Source organism: Melozone crissalis, unplaced genomic scaffold, assembly GCF_028551555.1.
Source record: "Melozone crissalis strain CALT ecotype California unplaced genomic scaffold, PUWL_Pcris_2 ptg000034l_1, whole genome shotgun sequence".
Taxonomy (NCBI): domain Eukaryota; kingdom Metazoa; phylum Chordata; class Aves; order Passeriformes; family Passerellidae; genus Melozone; species Melozone crissalis.
In genome coordinates, this window is record NW_026535812.1 from 7112059 (window position 1) to 7126040 (window position 13982).

The 13982-nt window shown below is 40.9% G+C and overlaps 1 protein-coding gene across 1 annotated transcript in view; it reads left to right on the plus strand.

Moving 5' to 3' along the window:
• Positions 1-13982, plus strand: part of GIGYF2 (GRB10 interacting GYF protein 2) — a 75776-nt gene that overhangs the window by 52085 nt on the left and 9709 nt on the right. The window contains exons 10-20 of the mRNA XM_054282410.1: positions 1809-2026; positions 2115-2274; positions 2352-2552; positions 3040-3230; positions 3923-4082; positions 5958-6124; positions 6495-6583; positions 7505-7612; positions 8162-8259; positions 8749-8849; positions 9636-9797. Of these exons, the coding sequence (XP_054138385.1) occupies positions 1809-2026; positions 2115-2274; positions 2352-2552; positions 3040-3230; positions 3923-4082; positions 5958-6124; positions 6495-6583; positions 7505-7612; positions 8162-8259; positions 8749-8849; positions 9636-9797 (1655 nt within the window). The remainder of the gene's footprint in view (positions 1-1808; positions 2027-2114; positions 2275-2351; positions 2553-3039; positions 3231-3922; positions 4083-5957; positions 6125-6494; positions 6584-7504; positions 7613-8161; positions 8260-8748; positions 8850-9635; positions 9798-13982) is intronic.

Consider the following 13982-nt stretch of genomic DNA (forward strand, 5'->3'; position numbering starts at 1 on the left):
GCTGAGCATGTAACTATTGCCTCGTGATAGTATGGGGCTGAACTTAAAGCTGTGTTTGTGTCCTAACTGCTGGCTAAAAAACTTCAGGTAAGAATTCAGGTTTATCTCTCCTCTTGGCTTGTTTTAAAAGATTGTTAGCCTGATATTTCAGACCTGAATTATGACCTACATTCTAACTGGGCTTTTACAAACACATTTTGTTACTAAGAAACACGGGCATGAGTCTGCTACACCAATGTCTTTTTGCCTCTCCACATAGCTCTGAAAATCTGGGGGCTGTTAAAGGTGGTGTAACTAAATCTCTGCAAGCAGACTAAATGGTTCTTCATTTGAACTTTGAAGATAGTTGGGCTTTAACAAAGTGCTTAGAATTTGCCTTCAAAAACCACATTTCTGGGTCTCACTATGAAGAGCTGCACTCCTGGTATTGGCCTGTGAACTGTGGGCAAATAGAGGCTTCTCTCCCCTGCTGGGAGCCCTGACATGGACATGGCTGCTTGTAATGAGGAGCTGTCTGTCCAGGGACTCCATCAGAGATGCTGTCTGGTTGTCAACAACCTCTCACACTTCAATTTCTTTCCTTAATAACATCAAAAAGATTGCCTCAGAAGATTGATTTGATGGCTTAATACTACTTGCTTTGCAAGGCATAACTAGAAGCATAGGTTATCTGGTGGAATTATTTGCAAATAAACACGTAGGGAATAGTGAAGGCCTTGTTAAAGGATAACATTTGTGTTTCCTTGGTAAAATTTAAGATTGAAGTTCAGAATTTTTCTGGAAACAGTTTGTTTTACATTTCCTGTATTTTTGAGACAAAGGTGGATTTTTGCATGGCTAATATTAATAGTTAGGGTATTAAGGTCAGTGTGGAAACATTCATTAGTCATGAAACAGGACCACATTTCTCCCCTTTACTGTGATTTGGGTTTTTTTGGTAGACAGTTGATACTGTGAGGCTGCACTGATTCTGGTACACAGATTGTTGGAGTAAAAAAAAGAATTTACTTATTTTTTTATCCAGTTAAAAGCAGCCACCATGAAAAGCTCTAAGGTGCCTTCATCTTTCTTTGCACCTTTGTGATAGAGATGGCTTGTATTTCATGGAAAGCTGTGTACAGGCCTTTCACCCCCAATTTGTTTTCCTTAGCAGCCAGCTCTTTACAGCTTAAATAACATTATTGCACTCAGGGGATTTGAAGCTTGGCTGAATGATGGTGTTTTCTGAATATGAAGTTTATATATGAATTGGGAATGTTCTCCCATTTCTTATGTTCCCAAGTTTTGCTATTCCATGGTTAAAAAGACTATTCAAGAAACCGACCAGTCCTTTTAAAAGGTATTTGAACAGTTATCACTCCATTTTTCATGTATATGTACAAAAACATATCTGAGGGCAAGAGGCAAAACCATGGGTGTTTTGTTCAGGGTGTGACTTCTGCAGAACCCCTGAAGGAAGACACGAAATCTTACACAAGTAAAGGTGCCACAAAGACTTAAATCAACGATGGCTGGTAAATTCAGTTGGCAACTAATGTTGCTTGTCTTATTTTCGTGCTTGTTCTAAATTTTGTAGCCAAGCTTTTTTAGCCTTAGTGGTTTTTAATGCTTATTCCACAGTTTATTATGTGAGGATATACAGCAGACAATATTTGAAAGTCTTCTGCTTATTTGCCTTGTCCTTGAAGTTGCCTGTTCATAGGTGGGCTGTACCGTGTAGCAGCTTTCTGAATTGCTGTCAGTGTCCTTTCCCCGCTGTGTGAGCACTGCCCCAGGCCTGTGTGGTAAAGCTCCTTTCCCTGCCTTAGACGGCCCTCATTCCGCAGGCTGGCGGGAGCACATGGAGCGACGGCGGAGGTTCGAGTTTGATTTCCGGGACCGAGACGACGAGCGGGGCTATCGCCGCGTGCGCTGCGGCAGCGGCAGCATGGACGACGACAGGGACAGTCTCCCTGAGTGGTGCTTGGAGGATGCAGAGGAGGAGATGGGCACCTTTGACTCCTCTGGAGCGTTTCTCTCTTTAAAGGTGAAAAGCTGCTTTGGGCCCTTGGGTCGCTCGGTGCAAATGTCCTGTGATGTCAGGTGGGTTATGGATGATTGCGTTGACTTTGCAGAAAGTGCAGAAGGAGCCAATACCAGAGGAACAGGAGATGGACTTCAGGCCTGTGGAGGAAGGGGAGGAAAGGTCTGATTCTGAAGGGAGCCACAATGAAGAAGCCAAAGATCATGAAAAGAACAAGAAGGAGGGGGAGAAAACAGAAAGAATAGTGGCAGGTAGGGGGGACTTCTCCTGCAACTGTCAGTGTAGAATTTCTGTTGAATCAGTTACTTAGACCTGTGCCTTGTTGCAGAAGCAGTGGAAGAAGCAGCTCAGGCATCATCTCCGGCTGCCAGGTCAGACACCCCACCGAAATCCCAGCCTCCAGACCCTCTGCAGACAAATCTTTTTGAAAGGAAGGAAGAGTCTGTGCCAGAAAGAACAGAAAAAACAGAAGATAAAGAGAATCGAGTGGAGAATACACTGTCAGCCAAAATGTCCAACAGAGGGGAAGGTAATAAACCTGACAGATAAATTTAGTAAGTTTCCATTACTCACTGTGACTAATCCTGGCCCCTAAAAAGAGGCAAGCACTGGTGATGGAAAGCCAGATTCACCAACTGGTCTATAAATACAGGATTTGTTGGATATGCCATCTCAGATGCTTGCAATGCACTGGTACTTCACACTGAAATGCAGTCCAGAGAAACATCAGCCTGTTGTGGATGTGCCTCACTGTGGTGCAGCAGAGTAGTCTGGACAAATGTGTGTGGCCAGGAAATGGGATATGCTCAAATGTGCTGAATTCTGCACTGATAGAACTAAACTGTTCCTTGAAGTGAGGCTGGGTACCTGTGTTCTAAGCAGTACGTTCAGGAAAATCTGAAAATCTTTTGCTTTGGTGCTAAATTTGAGCTGTTGAATATTCTCTGCATTAAGTTCTTAAAAGTAATTGTTGTTTATGTTAAAGATAATGGACTAACTTAAACATTTTTCTTTAGATTTGGCTTCTCTTGCTCAACCTTTGCCACAGATTTCTGCAGACACAGCTGCTTCTGCTCATCTTTCTCCTCCTGTTTCCAATTCAAATCCTGCGCTGCGGCCAGTTCAAACACCTGTCACAGCTGCTCCAGGCATGGGCAATATTCCCACTGATCCAGATGATGAAGAGGGCCTCAAACACCTAGAGCAGGTAAAATTTCTCTAATTCCTTTGTTGTTGACAGTCTTGAGACTGGAGGAATGTGGAATGCAGCAAATATTTGAAGCCCATAAAATCAGAAATGCAGCTAAAACTTTACACTCCCCAATGTATACTGAAAGCTGCTTCTCTCTGGTTTTTTTGCAAATAATTCAAGCTGTTGTATTTTTCTATGCTATACCAGATTTAAAGAGCTAGAGACCATAGTGCTTACGACCACTGTTAAGTAGCATTTTGATTTGTATGAGAAATTATGTATGTCTGTTAAAATCCCCAGACAAACAAACCATCAAACAAAAAGCCAACCAAAATTCTGTAAGTAAATCACAACACTGTGTTGATGGAACCGTAATGACTGCTGAGATGTAGAACCTTCTTTGTGCTCATGCTCTCGTGCCTTTTTTTATTTTTCTGTGGTACTGCATGGGACCTCCTTGGCAAGTTGCTCTAAAGATTTTTGTAAGCAGGTGAATTGTGCTTGCTCAGGATTCTGCCTGACAAGTGTGGCAGACAGAGCTCCAGGTTTGTGTAGCGGTCACTTCTGTCCTGGGGCTGTCTGTCATTCCTGGTACACTCTGGAGCACTGGGTAGCACAAGGTTGGTTGTGTTTGGTACACTCATTTCCAAATCTCTAAGCCCCCATCTAACTCTTGTATTTCTTGCTGGTTTTGATGTCTCTTGCAGCAAGCAGAAAAAATGGTGGCATATCTGCAGGACAGTGCCCTTGATGATGAAAGACTAGCAGCAAAAATCCAAGAGCACAGAGCAAAGGGTTCCTCCATGCCCCTGTTTCACGAAGCCATGCAGAAGTGGTACTACAAAGATCCACAAGGAGAAATTCAGGGTAGGTCTGTGCCATTTACACTTCCTCTTTTGTTTCACAGAATTGTTAGAGTTCTTCACAGAATTACCACCAACAGATGCTGAAGCTTCTTTTTACAAAAGCAGCACAGGGAATTTACCATTCTAGAGATAGGTTTTGAAAATATCTTCAACCCATCACTGCCCCCATGAGCTCAGCAGGCTGAGCGTCCAGAACTGTGCGTTATCAGGGCTGAGGTTTGCCATGACTTCATGTTCCTGTAAATTAGGTTAGACTAAAACCTGTTTCACATACCATTAGTTACTCAGATGTCCAGATAACAGTGGAAACAAGCAAGGAATGTGACCACTCAAGTAGTTGTAAAGAATCCACAAGAAGCCTTTAAATCAGCCTGAAGACCTGGAATAGTCAGGGAGGGTGATTTGTTTAGAATCGAGGGCAAAGAGGAGTCAAGTTTCCAGCAGCCAGTGCAGAATCTCAGTTTAAATTGCACTTGCAGCCATTGCTTTGTTAGTTCATCTAATAGATAGGAACTGCTCCCTGCTTTCAGTTTTTGCTTAAGATTTTTTTTTGTAAATAAGATTTTAAGCAGGCCTTTCATATTTCTTAACTTTCATAACTTGCACCTTTGCTTTCAGAAGGTACATTTCTTTTGGAGGTCCTAGGGCTTGGTTTAGCAGCTGCTTATCTGCTTCCCAAAAGTGCAGTTAAACAGTGAATTCCTTCCTTGCTGGACTTCACACTAGTGTAGTGGGAATAACTGCTCAGCTGTGAGCACCACATAGGATTGGTGGGGATGTTGTTTGTGGGATCTGTGTCAATCTCTTGTCTGTAGGTATTGCACATCGTTAGGGTTTTTTTCATCTCTTTTTAGTTTAAAGAATGTTAACCATCAAGTGCTTTTATTTGCTCAGTGTATGTCAGTCACTGCTCGGTGTTTATTGGTGGGTGGCAATCTAAATATTTTTATTGTAGGATTAAGTACTTCAATGTGACATCAAGAAGCAAACACTGCCAAATAATTTTTCTTTTCTTGGGATAACCTCTTGTGATTTCATATTCTCTAGGAGGAATTGCCTTCTAAAGAAGCTCCTTACAGAGAAGGCAATGGTTACTCAATGTTCCTACTTTTCAGAAGATGTCTTGCAGAACTTATTTATGTGGTTCTTACTTGGTTAAATAATATTTTTATACTCGTTTTCTACGTATTTGAATACGTAAAATTAATATAGGAACCCTCCTTTGAAAGGCATGACTGAAATCTTTCTTAGAAAAAAGAGAAGGAAAAATGTAGATTTTTACAAAGGAAAGAAACTTGATCTTCATTATCTTAAAAAATGTACTTGTTCACTTGAGGTGAATCTGTTTAGCTACTAAGTTCCAGAAGCAAAACTTGTGTACAACATGAGGATTCCTCTGGTTTGAAGGCAGGGGTTGAAGCAGGCTAAGATTGTTTAATTATCTGTGCAGTGCAGTGGGGAAGGCAGCACTTGTGGCGTGAGCAGTGTCAGGCAGCAGGTGCTGCTGAGCTCCAGGGTGGAAGCTGTGAGCCTGAAGCAGTAAGTGCTGCTGGAGGACAGCAGGGGGATTAACTGCACCAAGCCCCACACTGTGGTGGCTGCTTGGCTTTCACCCCAGAGCTGACCTGTCTCCCTCCAAGGCAAGGTGAAAGCCATCATGCACTTTTCCTGAGGCTGTGGGGCAGTGCTGTAGCCCCTGTGCAGGTGTGCATGGACACTCCAGCCTTGGATGAGCAGTGTCCCCACGAGTGGATGAGGCAGACAGCAATGCCTGGTGCTGGGCACTGTGTGACCACAGCCAGCTCCTTATTTCCAACGTGCTGAACCTGGCCTTCTTCCCTTTCCCCACAACGTGTGTTGGTTGATGTCATTTCAGGTCCATTCAGTAATCAGGAGATGGCAGAGTGGTTCCAGGCTGGATACTTCACAATGTCACTGTTGGTGAAGAGAGCCTGTGATGAGACTTTCCAGCCACTTGGAGACATCATGAAAATGTGGGGCAGGGTTCCCTTCACTCCAGGCCCAGCACCACTTCCACATCTGGTAATTATGTGACGTTACAGTATTGAAATATTCCTCTAACAAGTGGGAATTGAATTTAGGTGCCATCTACTCTGTCTTGGAATTGCAGGTGTTCCAAGCACCAAAGCTGAACTTGGTGTTAGATTACTTTTGCAAGAGTAGAACAGACATGTAATTTAAAAATGCTTGGTGTGGCTGGCAGGCTGGGTACTGTGATATATAAAGGTGCTGTGCATTTCACAGGCTTTTTAAATCTTGATGTCTAGGTATTTTTCTATTTTCGCTTTTTTTTTTTAATGGTAAAAATACAACTTCTACATTGCTTGCATTTGCAATCTACTACTCTTTGTATATATGTTACTGAAAAAGAATGCTTTATCTCTGAACACAGGGCGAGCTGGACCAAGAGCGACTGACTAGACAACAAGAGTTGGCTCTAATCCAAATGCAGCACCTGCAGTATCAGCATCTTCTAATACAGTAAGACCTCTTGTCCCAGAGATCTTCCAGTGGCTGTGTTCTGTTCTGTGTTTTTAGTCATCTGGAGAGTCAGTGGGGCTGGGGGTGCTTCACCTCCAACAGCAATAGCTGCTTCCACAAACACTGGAGATGTTTCTAGTCCACAGGGTTAGGGCAGTGTGTCTGCCTCAGGCACTTTGAGTCCTTTCCAGTGTCACGCATAGATTTTGGTGAGACTTGCTTTATAGGTAGCTGTTAGGGTCAGCCTGAATCCCAGGTGTCCTAGTAATGACCTTCAGATATTTTGATGTCAGGAGAAGGCTACACATCTTTGGATCTGGAGTTGGAGAAGGTGGAACTTACCTTTGGTCTGTTGTGAAAGGTCCTGCTGGGCAAAGCAGTTTGAAATCCATTTTCCCAAGGCTGTCAGTTGTTCGGTTATGGCCAACTCTTGACAGCTTGAAGGAAAGAAAGCAGTCAGACTGCTTTTTCAGGGGATCCTGAAAGCATGTGTCATGACTATAGTTTTTCAGTACTGATTGTTAGCTCATGATTGAATGAGGCAAGAGCCTGCTCCTGTGCTAGGCAATGCCTTGACATACTGGGGAAGAGACTGATTGCAGGTGGGCAGTGATCGAGCTGGACTAATTTGAGCTAAAATTATGGAATTTAGACAAAAAAGGAAGTAGTGTTGCACAACTTATAAGAAAAACATGAGGCAGTAATAGCCAGGTGACATAGGTGAAGAGAAGTCTGGTTCTGCTTATGTGAGCCAACTAGCTGTATTCTTGTATTTTGATTCTTGCCAAGCTCCTGTTCTGTGGTTTCCTTTAGTATTTAGTATGTACATTAGATATGTCAGTGGGCATTAGTCCTTAGAGCATAAATCTGCCTGCAGCTTGGGCATAAGTGAACAAATACCATTTATCTTCTCTTTTGAAGACAACAGTATGCACAGATGCTGGCTCAGCAGCAGAAGGCAGCCCTCTCATCCCAGCAGCAGCAGCAGCTCGCTATTCTCCTTCAACAGTTCCAGGCCCTGAAGATGAGGTGAGCTAGCCCAGACTTGAACTGAATTCTGTTCTTCCCGTGCTCTAGTTTGTGTTTAACAATAATTACATTGTGTCAGCTGTTTGTCCTAGTTAAGTTTTCTCATATTTTAGGATTATATGTGCTAAAGATAGTTATGAATATAAGTATGTTTCAGAATAATAGGAAACAGTTTCAGAATATGGAGTACTTCATTATATATGTAATCTTTGCCTCAGAGTGATTATGGACATGAGGAGATGAATTGTACCTGTCTGACAGATACGTTGTGCTGGTCACCGAGGAGCTTTGCCAGTTCTGCAGTACTGGATGCTTGTTCCTCAAACTGACCTCTAAGCAACAAATGCAGAACTGTAGCTTAGCCCTTGACTTAGCAGGGGTGAGATCAGCAAGAACTCTGCAAACAACTACTGTTGTCCACATCATATTTTTGTTTTGAATAGAGGTGTGGAAGGAAAGCAGTATGTTACAAGTTACTGAATCTCATACGTGTTGAGAGCACTCCTCTCCCTGGAAGTGGCGTGTTGACTCTTCCTGTTGGTATTACAGAATATCTGAACAGAACATGATGCCACCTGTCACAAGGTCTGTGTCAGTGCCGGACACTGGCTCAATATGGGAACTTCAGTCAGCTTCACAGCCTACAGGTAAGGTGCTTAGCCTGGGTCAGGTCTCTTGGGAAAAGTCCATGTGTTAAGAATCAGCATCTTTGAGATGATCCCTCACTTTTTGACACAAAGGGAAATTATTTCTGCATAATGATGCTTAACTGGATTAGCCTACTTTGCCTGGCAGTAGAAATTCCATTTGAGAGCGGTGAAGAATATGGTAATTTTTCCAGTGGTTATGGAAGTCTGGGTGTGAAGGGATCTTTAAGGGTGTTCTGCTCTGATGGGAGGAGCTGGAATAGCTGTTTTTTCTGTGGAATTTCAGGGGATTCCCAGCCTTCCTTCAGTCACAGACTGGCCTTGTTATCCAGGAGGATAAGGTTGCCCTCTACTGAGTAAAGCAAAAGTGTTAACGTGATTTTAGTTCCTAAAACGTAGTAACAGCATACACAAGATTCTCCCCTTTCAGTTATGTGTTGTTCATGTGCTTATATTTGCTTGTCAATGTTTGTTTTCTTCACTGTCTAGTCTGGGAAGGAAGCAGTGTCTGGGATCTGCCCATTGATGCTGCAGCTCAGGGACCAGCTCTAGAACAACTTCAGCAGCTTGAGAAGGCCAAGGCTGCAAAGGTCAGAAACTGTTTTGTACTGTAAGAAGTGGGAATTGCTCTTCTGCAATGTAATTGTGATTCTTGAGCCAATGGAAGACTCAGCTCTTCAATGGATGATTTTGACTAGATTTTCATGGAAAACACCATAAAGAGAATAGGGGTTATAAAAACAAGTTATGAAATCCTTGTGTACAGCTGTTTGGAAACCATTGCTGTGGAGGTACTACTGACCTCTGAAATAGTGTTTGTGTTCTACATTTGTGATTAAAACCTCTTCACTAGCCACCTGTTTTAAAATGCGATCATCGGGAGCTGTCAGGCCAAACCCTGAGTTGAGACCAAGTAGTTGTGCTCCTAATCCTTGTGATTTTCACCCAGACTGGTTTGGGGAATCATGAGAGTCCTATTTTCTATGGTTCTTCTACATATACTGTAGTACTAAGTTTTTTGTGCGTTTGAACCTCTATCATTCTGTACATTTCCTGAAAATGACTGTTTTATGATAACTGCGAAGCAACTCAATACTCACTTCTAAAGTCAGAGGGTATTTTCAGGAGCTGATGTAGAAAGATTGACTGGAAAACTGGTGTTTGTTACAAACAGAAATTGTCCAAAAGTGTTCTGGACTGTTTCAGGAATCTGACCTCAGTAGGCAGCCAGCTGATAGGTAAAATTGCAATTAAGGGAGAACATCTGCTAGAGGCTTCATCTGTTAAGCTGTTCCTATATTGTCAGCAGAGTTGCCCTAAGAAATGGTGTAGGAATACGTTACCTGCATCTGAGTATAGTTTTATGTGAATTGTAGCTAGAGCAAGAGAGGAGAGAAGTGGAAATGAGGGCCAAACGAGAGGAAGAGGAGAGGAAAAGGCAGGAGGAGCTTCGGAGGCAACAAGAAGAGCTACTTAGGAGGCAGCAGGAAGATGAGAGGAAACGACGGGAAGAAGAAGAACTGGCCCGCAGGAAGCAAGTGAGTTTCCCCAATGTAGTTAATCTCTAATTAATTATTATAATTTATAAAACTCACTTTAAGAATCCTGTGGGGTCTAAGTAATCTTTGGTAGGTGTGTATGAAGACAGTTTTAATATTTTTCATGTGAGTATATTATGATTCTTCCATTATTGATTTTTTTAAGAGCCCAGCCTTCAATCTGAGAAATGGGCTTGATGGTTCACTTTAAGATAGGTTTCTGTTGGTGAGAACAGGGCCTTTATTCCATGTGGAATATTCCCTCTCAACTTCTTAATGTCAATGTTAGACTTTAGTTAGTTACCCAGTTACTGCATGTTTTCATCTTTATTTCCTATTTATGCAGTCAAGTGTTTTAGGAAGATAAGTTCTGGAATAGATAGAGCTTGAGCAACTGTTTCAAATGAATAAGAGGTAGAGGACTATAGTGGACAAAAAGTGATGTGACATTCAGCTTATTTTTCCCCTGTTCTTTTTTTTAACCTAGTAAATTTTTTTAAAATAAATTAATATATGGGTAATAGAGTCTGTCAACTTTTTTACTTGAGTTGATACTTGGGAAAGGAAGGGATGCAGTTTGATCAAGTATATTTCTTAAAAAGAGTTGTGTGATCACTGTTGCAGTAGGGGAATGAATTTAGGAATTGTACATTCTTAATCATCCAGGAATACACAATGGAGACATTACTAGTTTGGCATTTCTAGCATTTACTTCTGAATTCTGTATGGAAGAAAATGTAACTATTCCTTAAGTGTTGCAGGAGGGAAAGACAGTAAAAGTTGAAGTTTTCACTTTGCATGTGAAGGATAAGGGCAAGCACAAGGCTGAGCTTATTCACTAGGGAGTTAGTAAATATCCTGAAAAATACCACATGAATTACAGGCAAAAATACTAAATAATTCTGTCCTTTATAATATTTCTTACAAGCTTAGGTAGGCAGCTGTAAAGCATTTTCCTGCTTTAAGGATCAGACACTTCTGAGGAAGCCTCTAGAATCTCTAGTTTTGTTTGGAAGATCATTGTAGATCTCTCTTCACTCAGGGTTTGGGTTTTGTCACAGAAGGTATATTTTAATTGGTACAGTATAATACATAGATAATTTCATGATATCTTTTGGAATCAAGTCTGCAAATAAATGGCTCCTTGCTTTAGTGTATCTGTTTTGTATGCAGGAAGTCATTATGCCGTACAGAAAAGCATCCTCCACTTGAGGTCAAAGTAACACTGAAGCAATAATATACTCAAAAGTTTAACTTTTGAGATTCATTGCTTTAGATCTGGTTCAATAACAAGAACACATTTTTCAGCTGATAACTCAATTTGTGTCATTTGTGCTGGCTTCAAGTAGACTTGGGTTATTTCTTTTCACTAACACTTTTGCCTCTGTGTATAACAATGTCTGATAAATTCCAAAGTTTTGTTGTCCACTTTGGATTTGTACAGCAAACAGTCTGACTCTCCTGTTCTGAGATGCCATGGGAAATAACAATTTACACGAAGGAAGCAGAACGGGGTTGAAAGCAGTAACAGCAAGTATCTTAGTTCATTACCAATGCAATTATTGCCACAATGCTAATTCTGAGCAGTAATGTCTTGAAAAGGTAACAAAGAGTTTAAGCACTTCTCTGGAAAGAGAAAATAACATTGTATTCTGTATTAAAAAAGGAAACTGGTCATTATTTGAATCTGACTTCTGTACTAAAAGGCATTATAGAATCAGGGATGAACTGATTTATTAGCATGGATTTATGCAGAGGAGATGATGCTTAACAAATTTGATTAACTTCTTTTGAGGAGATGACAGTGAGAGCTGAGAGGGGTGAAGCAGTAGACTTAATCTGCCTGGACTTCAGGAAGGCTTTTGATGTAATACTGCATAAAAGACTAGTATATAAGGTTAGTAAATATGCTGTTGATGGTGAATTCTAAATAAAAAAAAAAAAACAAACCTAATAGAAGTTCAATTCTGTAGGTTGAAATGTCATACCAAATGTTGAATTCAGTTTTGTTCACAGTTTTCATCAATTACTTTGCATTGTAGACTTGAAAACAGTAATGCCCAGCTTGTGTAGCTCCTGTATTTTGTTTTTGTCTCTGGTCTGGTATCTTCTATTTTGTAATAATTGATTGCTTTCGGGAACAAAATTTGAGGTTTAATAACCAGTTAATAATTGTTTTCTCTCAATTATTTCTTTACTTCTCCCTTTAAAATACCTGTTTCAAAGAGGAGAACAAAAAGATTTGTGAGCCTTAGTAACACAGACAAGCAGAATTGCAGTTGTCACCGACTGCAAAAAATTCTCTATTTTATTTAAAAATCCAGAGTCTATTGAACTGGGGATTGCTGCATAAGGATTTTTTTGTAATATGACGGATATTTTAAAAGATGTGAAATAAGCTGTCTATACAGCAAGATGTGTGAAAACAATTTCTAAGAAAGATGCTAAAGAACATTGGGAATGTCTGGGAGCAGATATCTACAAACATGGGAACACTAAGAAACAAAGGACTGTTTCCCATACCAGTCAGTGGCAGAAAGCTGGAGAGCTTTGAATGGTTTCGGTCACATGCTCAAACAAAAACATCAAATAATGAGATACAGAAATAAATATTAAGACAACATCTTTATAGTTGTGAAGAGCCAGAAAAAAGGCTGTGTTTCCCAGCTTTTCATCTCTTACAGGGTTTTTTGTTAGTAAAACACTGTTCATCTTTAGTTCTGTAGGGGAGAGAAGTCTTTTACTCATGTCATGCAACAGTGTCTCTCCTTGCCTGAGCAAGGAGATCTGTACAGCTTTTTTAATGGCAATTCTGGCCTTGTTTCCCAAGGGGGGAGGAGGGCAGAGATGTCACTGAAGGGTTGTCCCACAGGAGGACTCGGTGACTTTGCTCATTTCTCCCAGGTACTATGTGCTGTGTCAGTGAGAGTCCCCAGAGTGGCTGGCACTGCGCACTCCTGAGCTCAGATCCTGCCCTGTGGTCTCCAGGCAAACAAAAAACATTGACACCTTCAGCCTACTCAGCAGCCTTTTCAATAAAAGCTGAAATTTTCCAGCACTTTTATTGGGGACACTTGATTACTGTGACTTGACTGCATGTGTCCAGTTAATACAGTTAACGGCCCAAATTTCAAAAATGGTTCAGGTGGTATGTCTTGCACTTGAAGCTGATTTGATTAATGAGAAAATGAATCACAGGCTATTGTTCTATGTCCAGTTAGTGAAAAAACCCACTTACTGCACTTATATCTAGCACCAAACCACTTAAGTGATATTCAGGAATATGAATGAATTGTTGGCTTGCAGCCAGCACCTGTTCAGTGCCATGGGATTTCTTATAAAAGATCTTCTGTCTACTGACAGTTTTGTTGTAGGCATCTGAAATTCATTGTCAGAGAAAAACCCAGGGCAGTTGTTCAGGGAGCTGTAGTGAGTTTATCTGTGCTGTCTGTACATGAAGGTTTGGTGTCAGATTGGATAAAAGGGTCCTAATTTTCACAATTGACTTCCTTGATTTACCAGAATTTACATCTGTGCTGCACAATTAATCCCCACTCATCCTATGAATAATGTATTGCTTATTAAAAACTTGCAGAAGTGTGCTTGTGGTAGTGGCCATTTTTAAAGGGAAATACAAAATTCAAAAAGCTTAAAAAGGTTCTGGTCCAAAAATTAAGATCTTCAGGTTGAACTGGTAGGGTAAGTCAGACAACAGGAGGGGTGAAAAGGAGGGTGGCCTTAACTCAGTTGCTGAACATCACTGGTCAGAAAAGGCTGAAAAAACTACAGCTTTTTTATGCAAGGGAAAGTCAGAACTGGTGGAAGAGGTCCCCAGGTGGAATCCCATTTAACAATATACAGGAACCTACTTGTCCCCTGTTCCTCAAAAAAACCTAAATAGCAGAATGGAAAAATGTCCATTTCGGTTGATAGGAAAGGGTGCTAATATTTGATTTTTAAGTTAAGTAAACAATTTTAGTACTTGGAAAACAGAATATATAAGTTATTGGAAGTTATTTAAATAATTTAGGGATAATCCAAAATCAAAGTCCCTAAGAGATCTCTTATTGCCCATAATTTAAATAGTATAGGGATAGCCCAGTCAAAGCCCTTGAGACTTCAAATGTAACTGTCCTTAAGTGCACTGGGCTGCATCAGCTTCTTTCTGTTGTCTGGAGATATGTT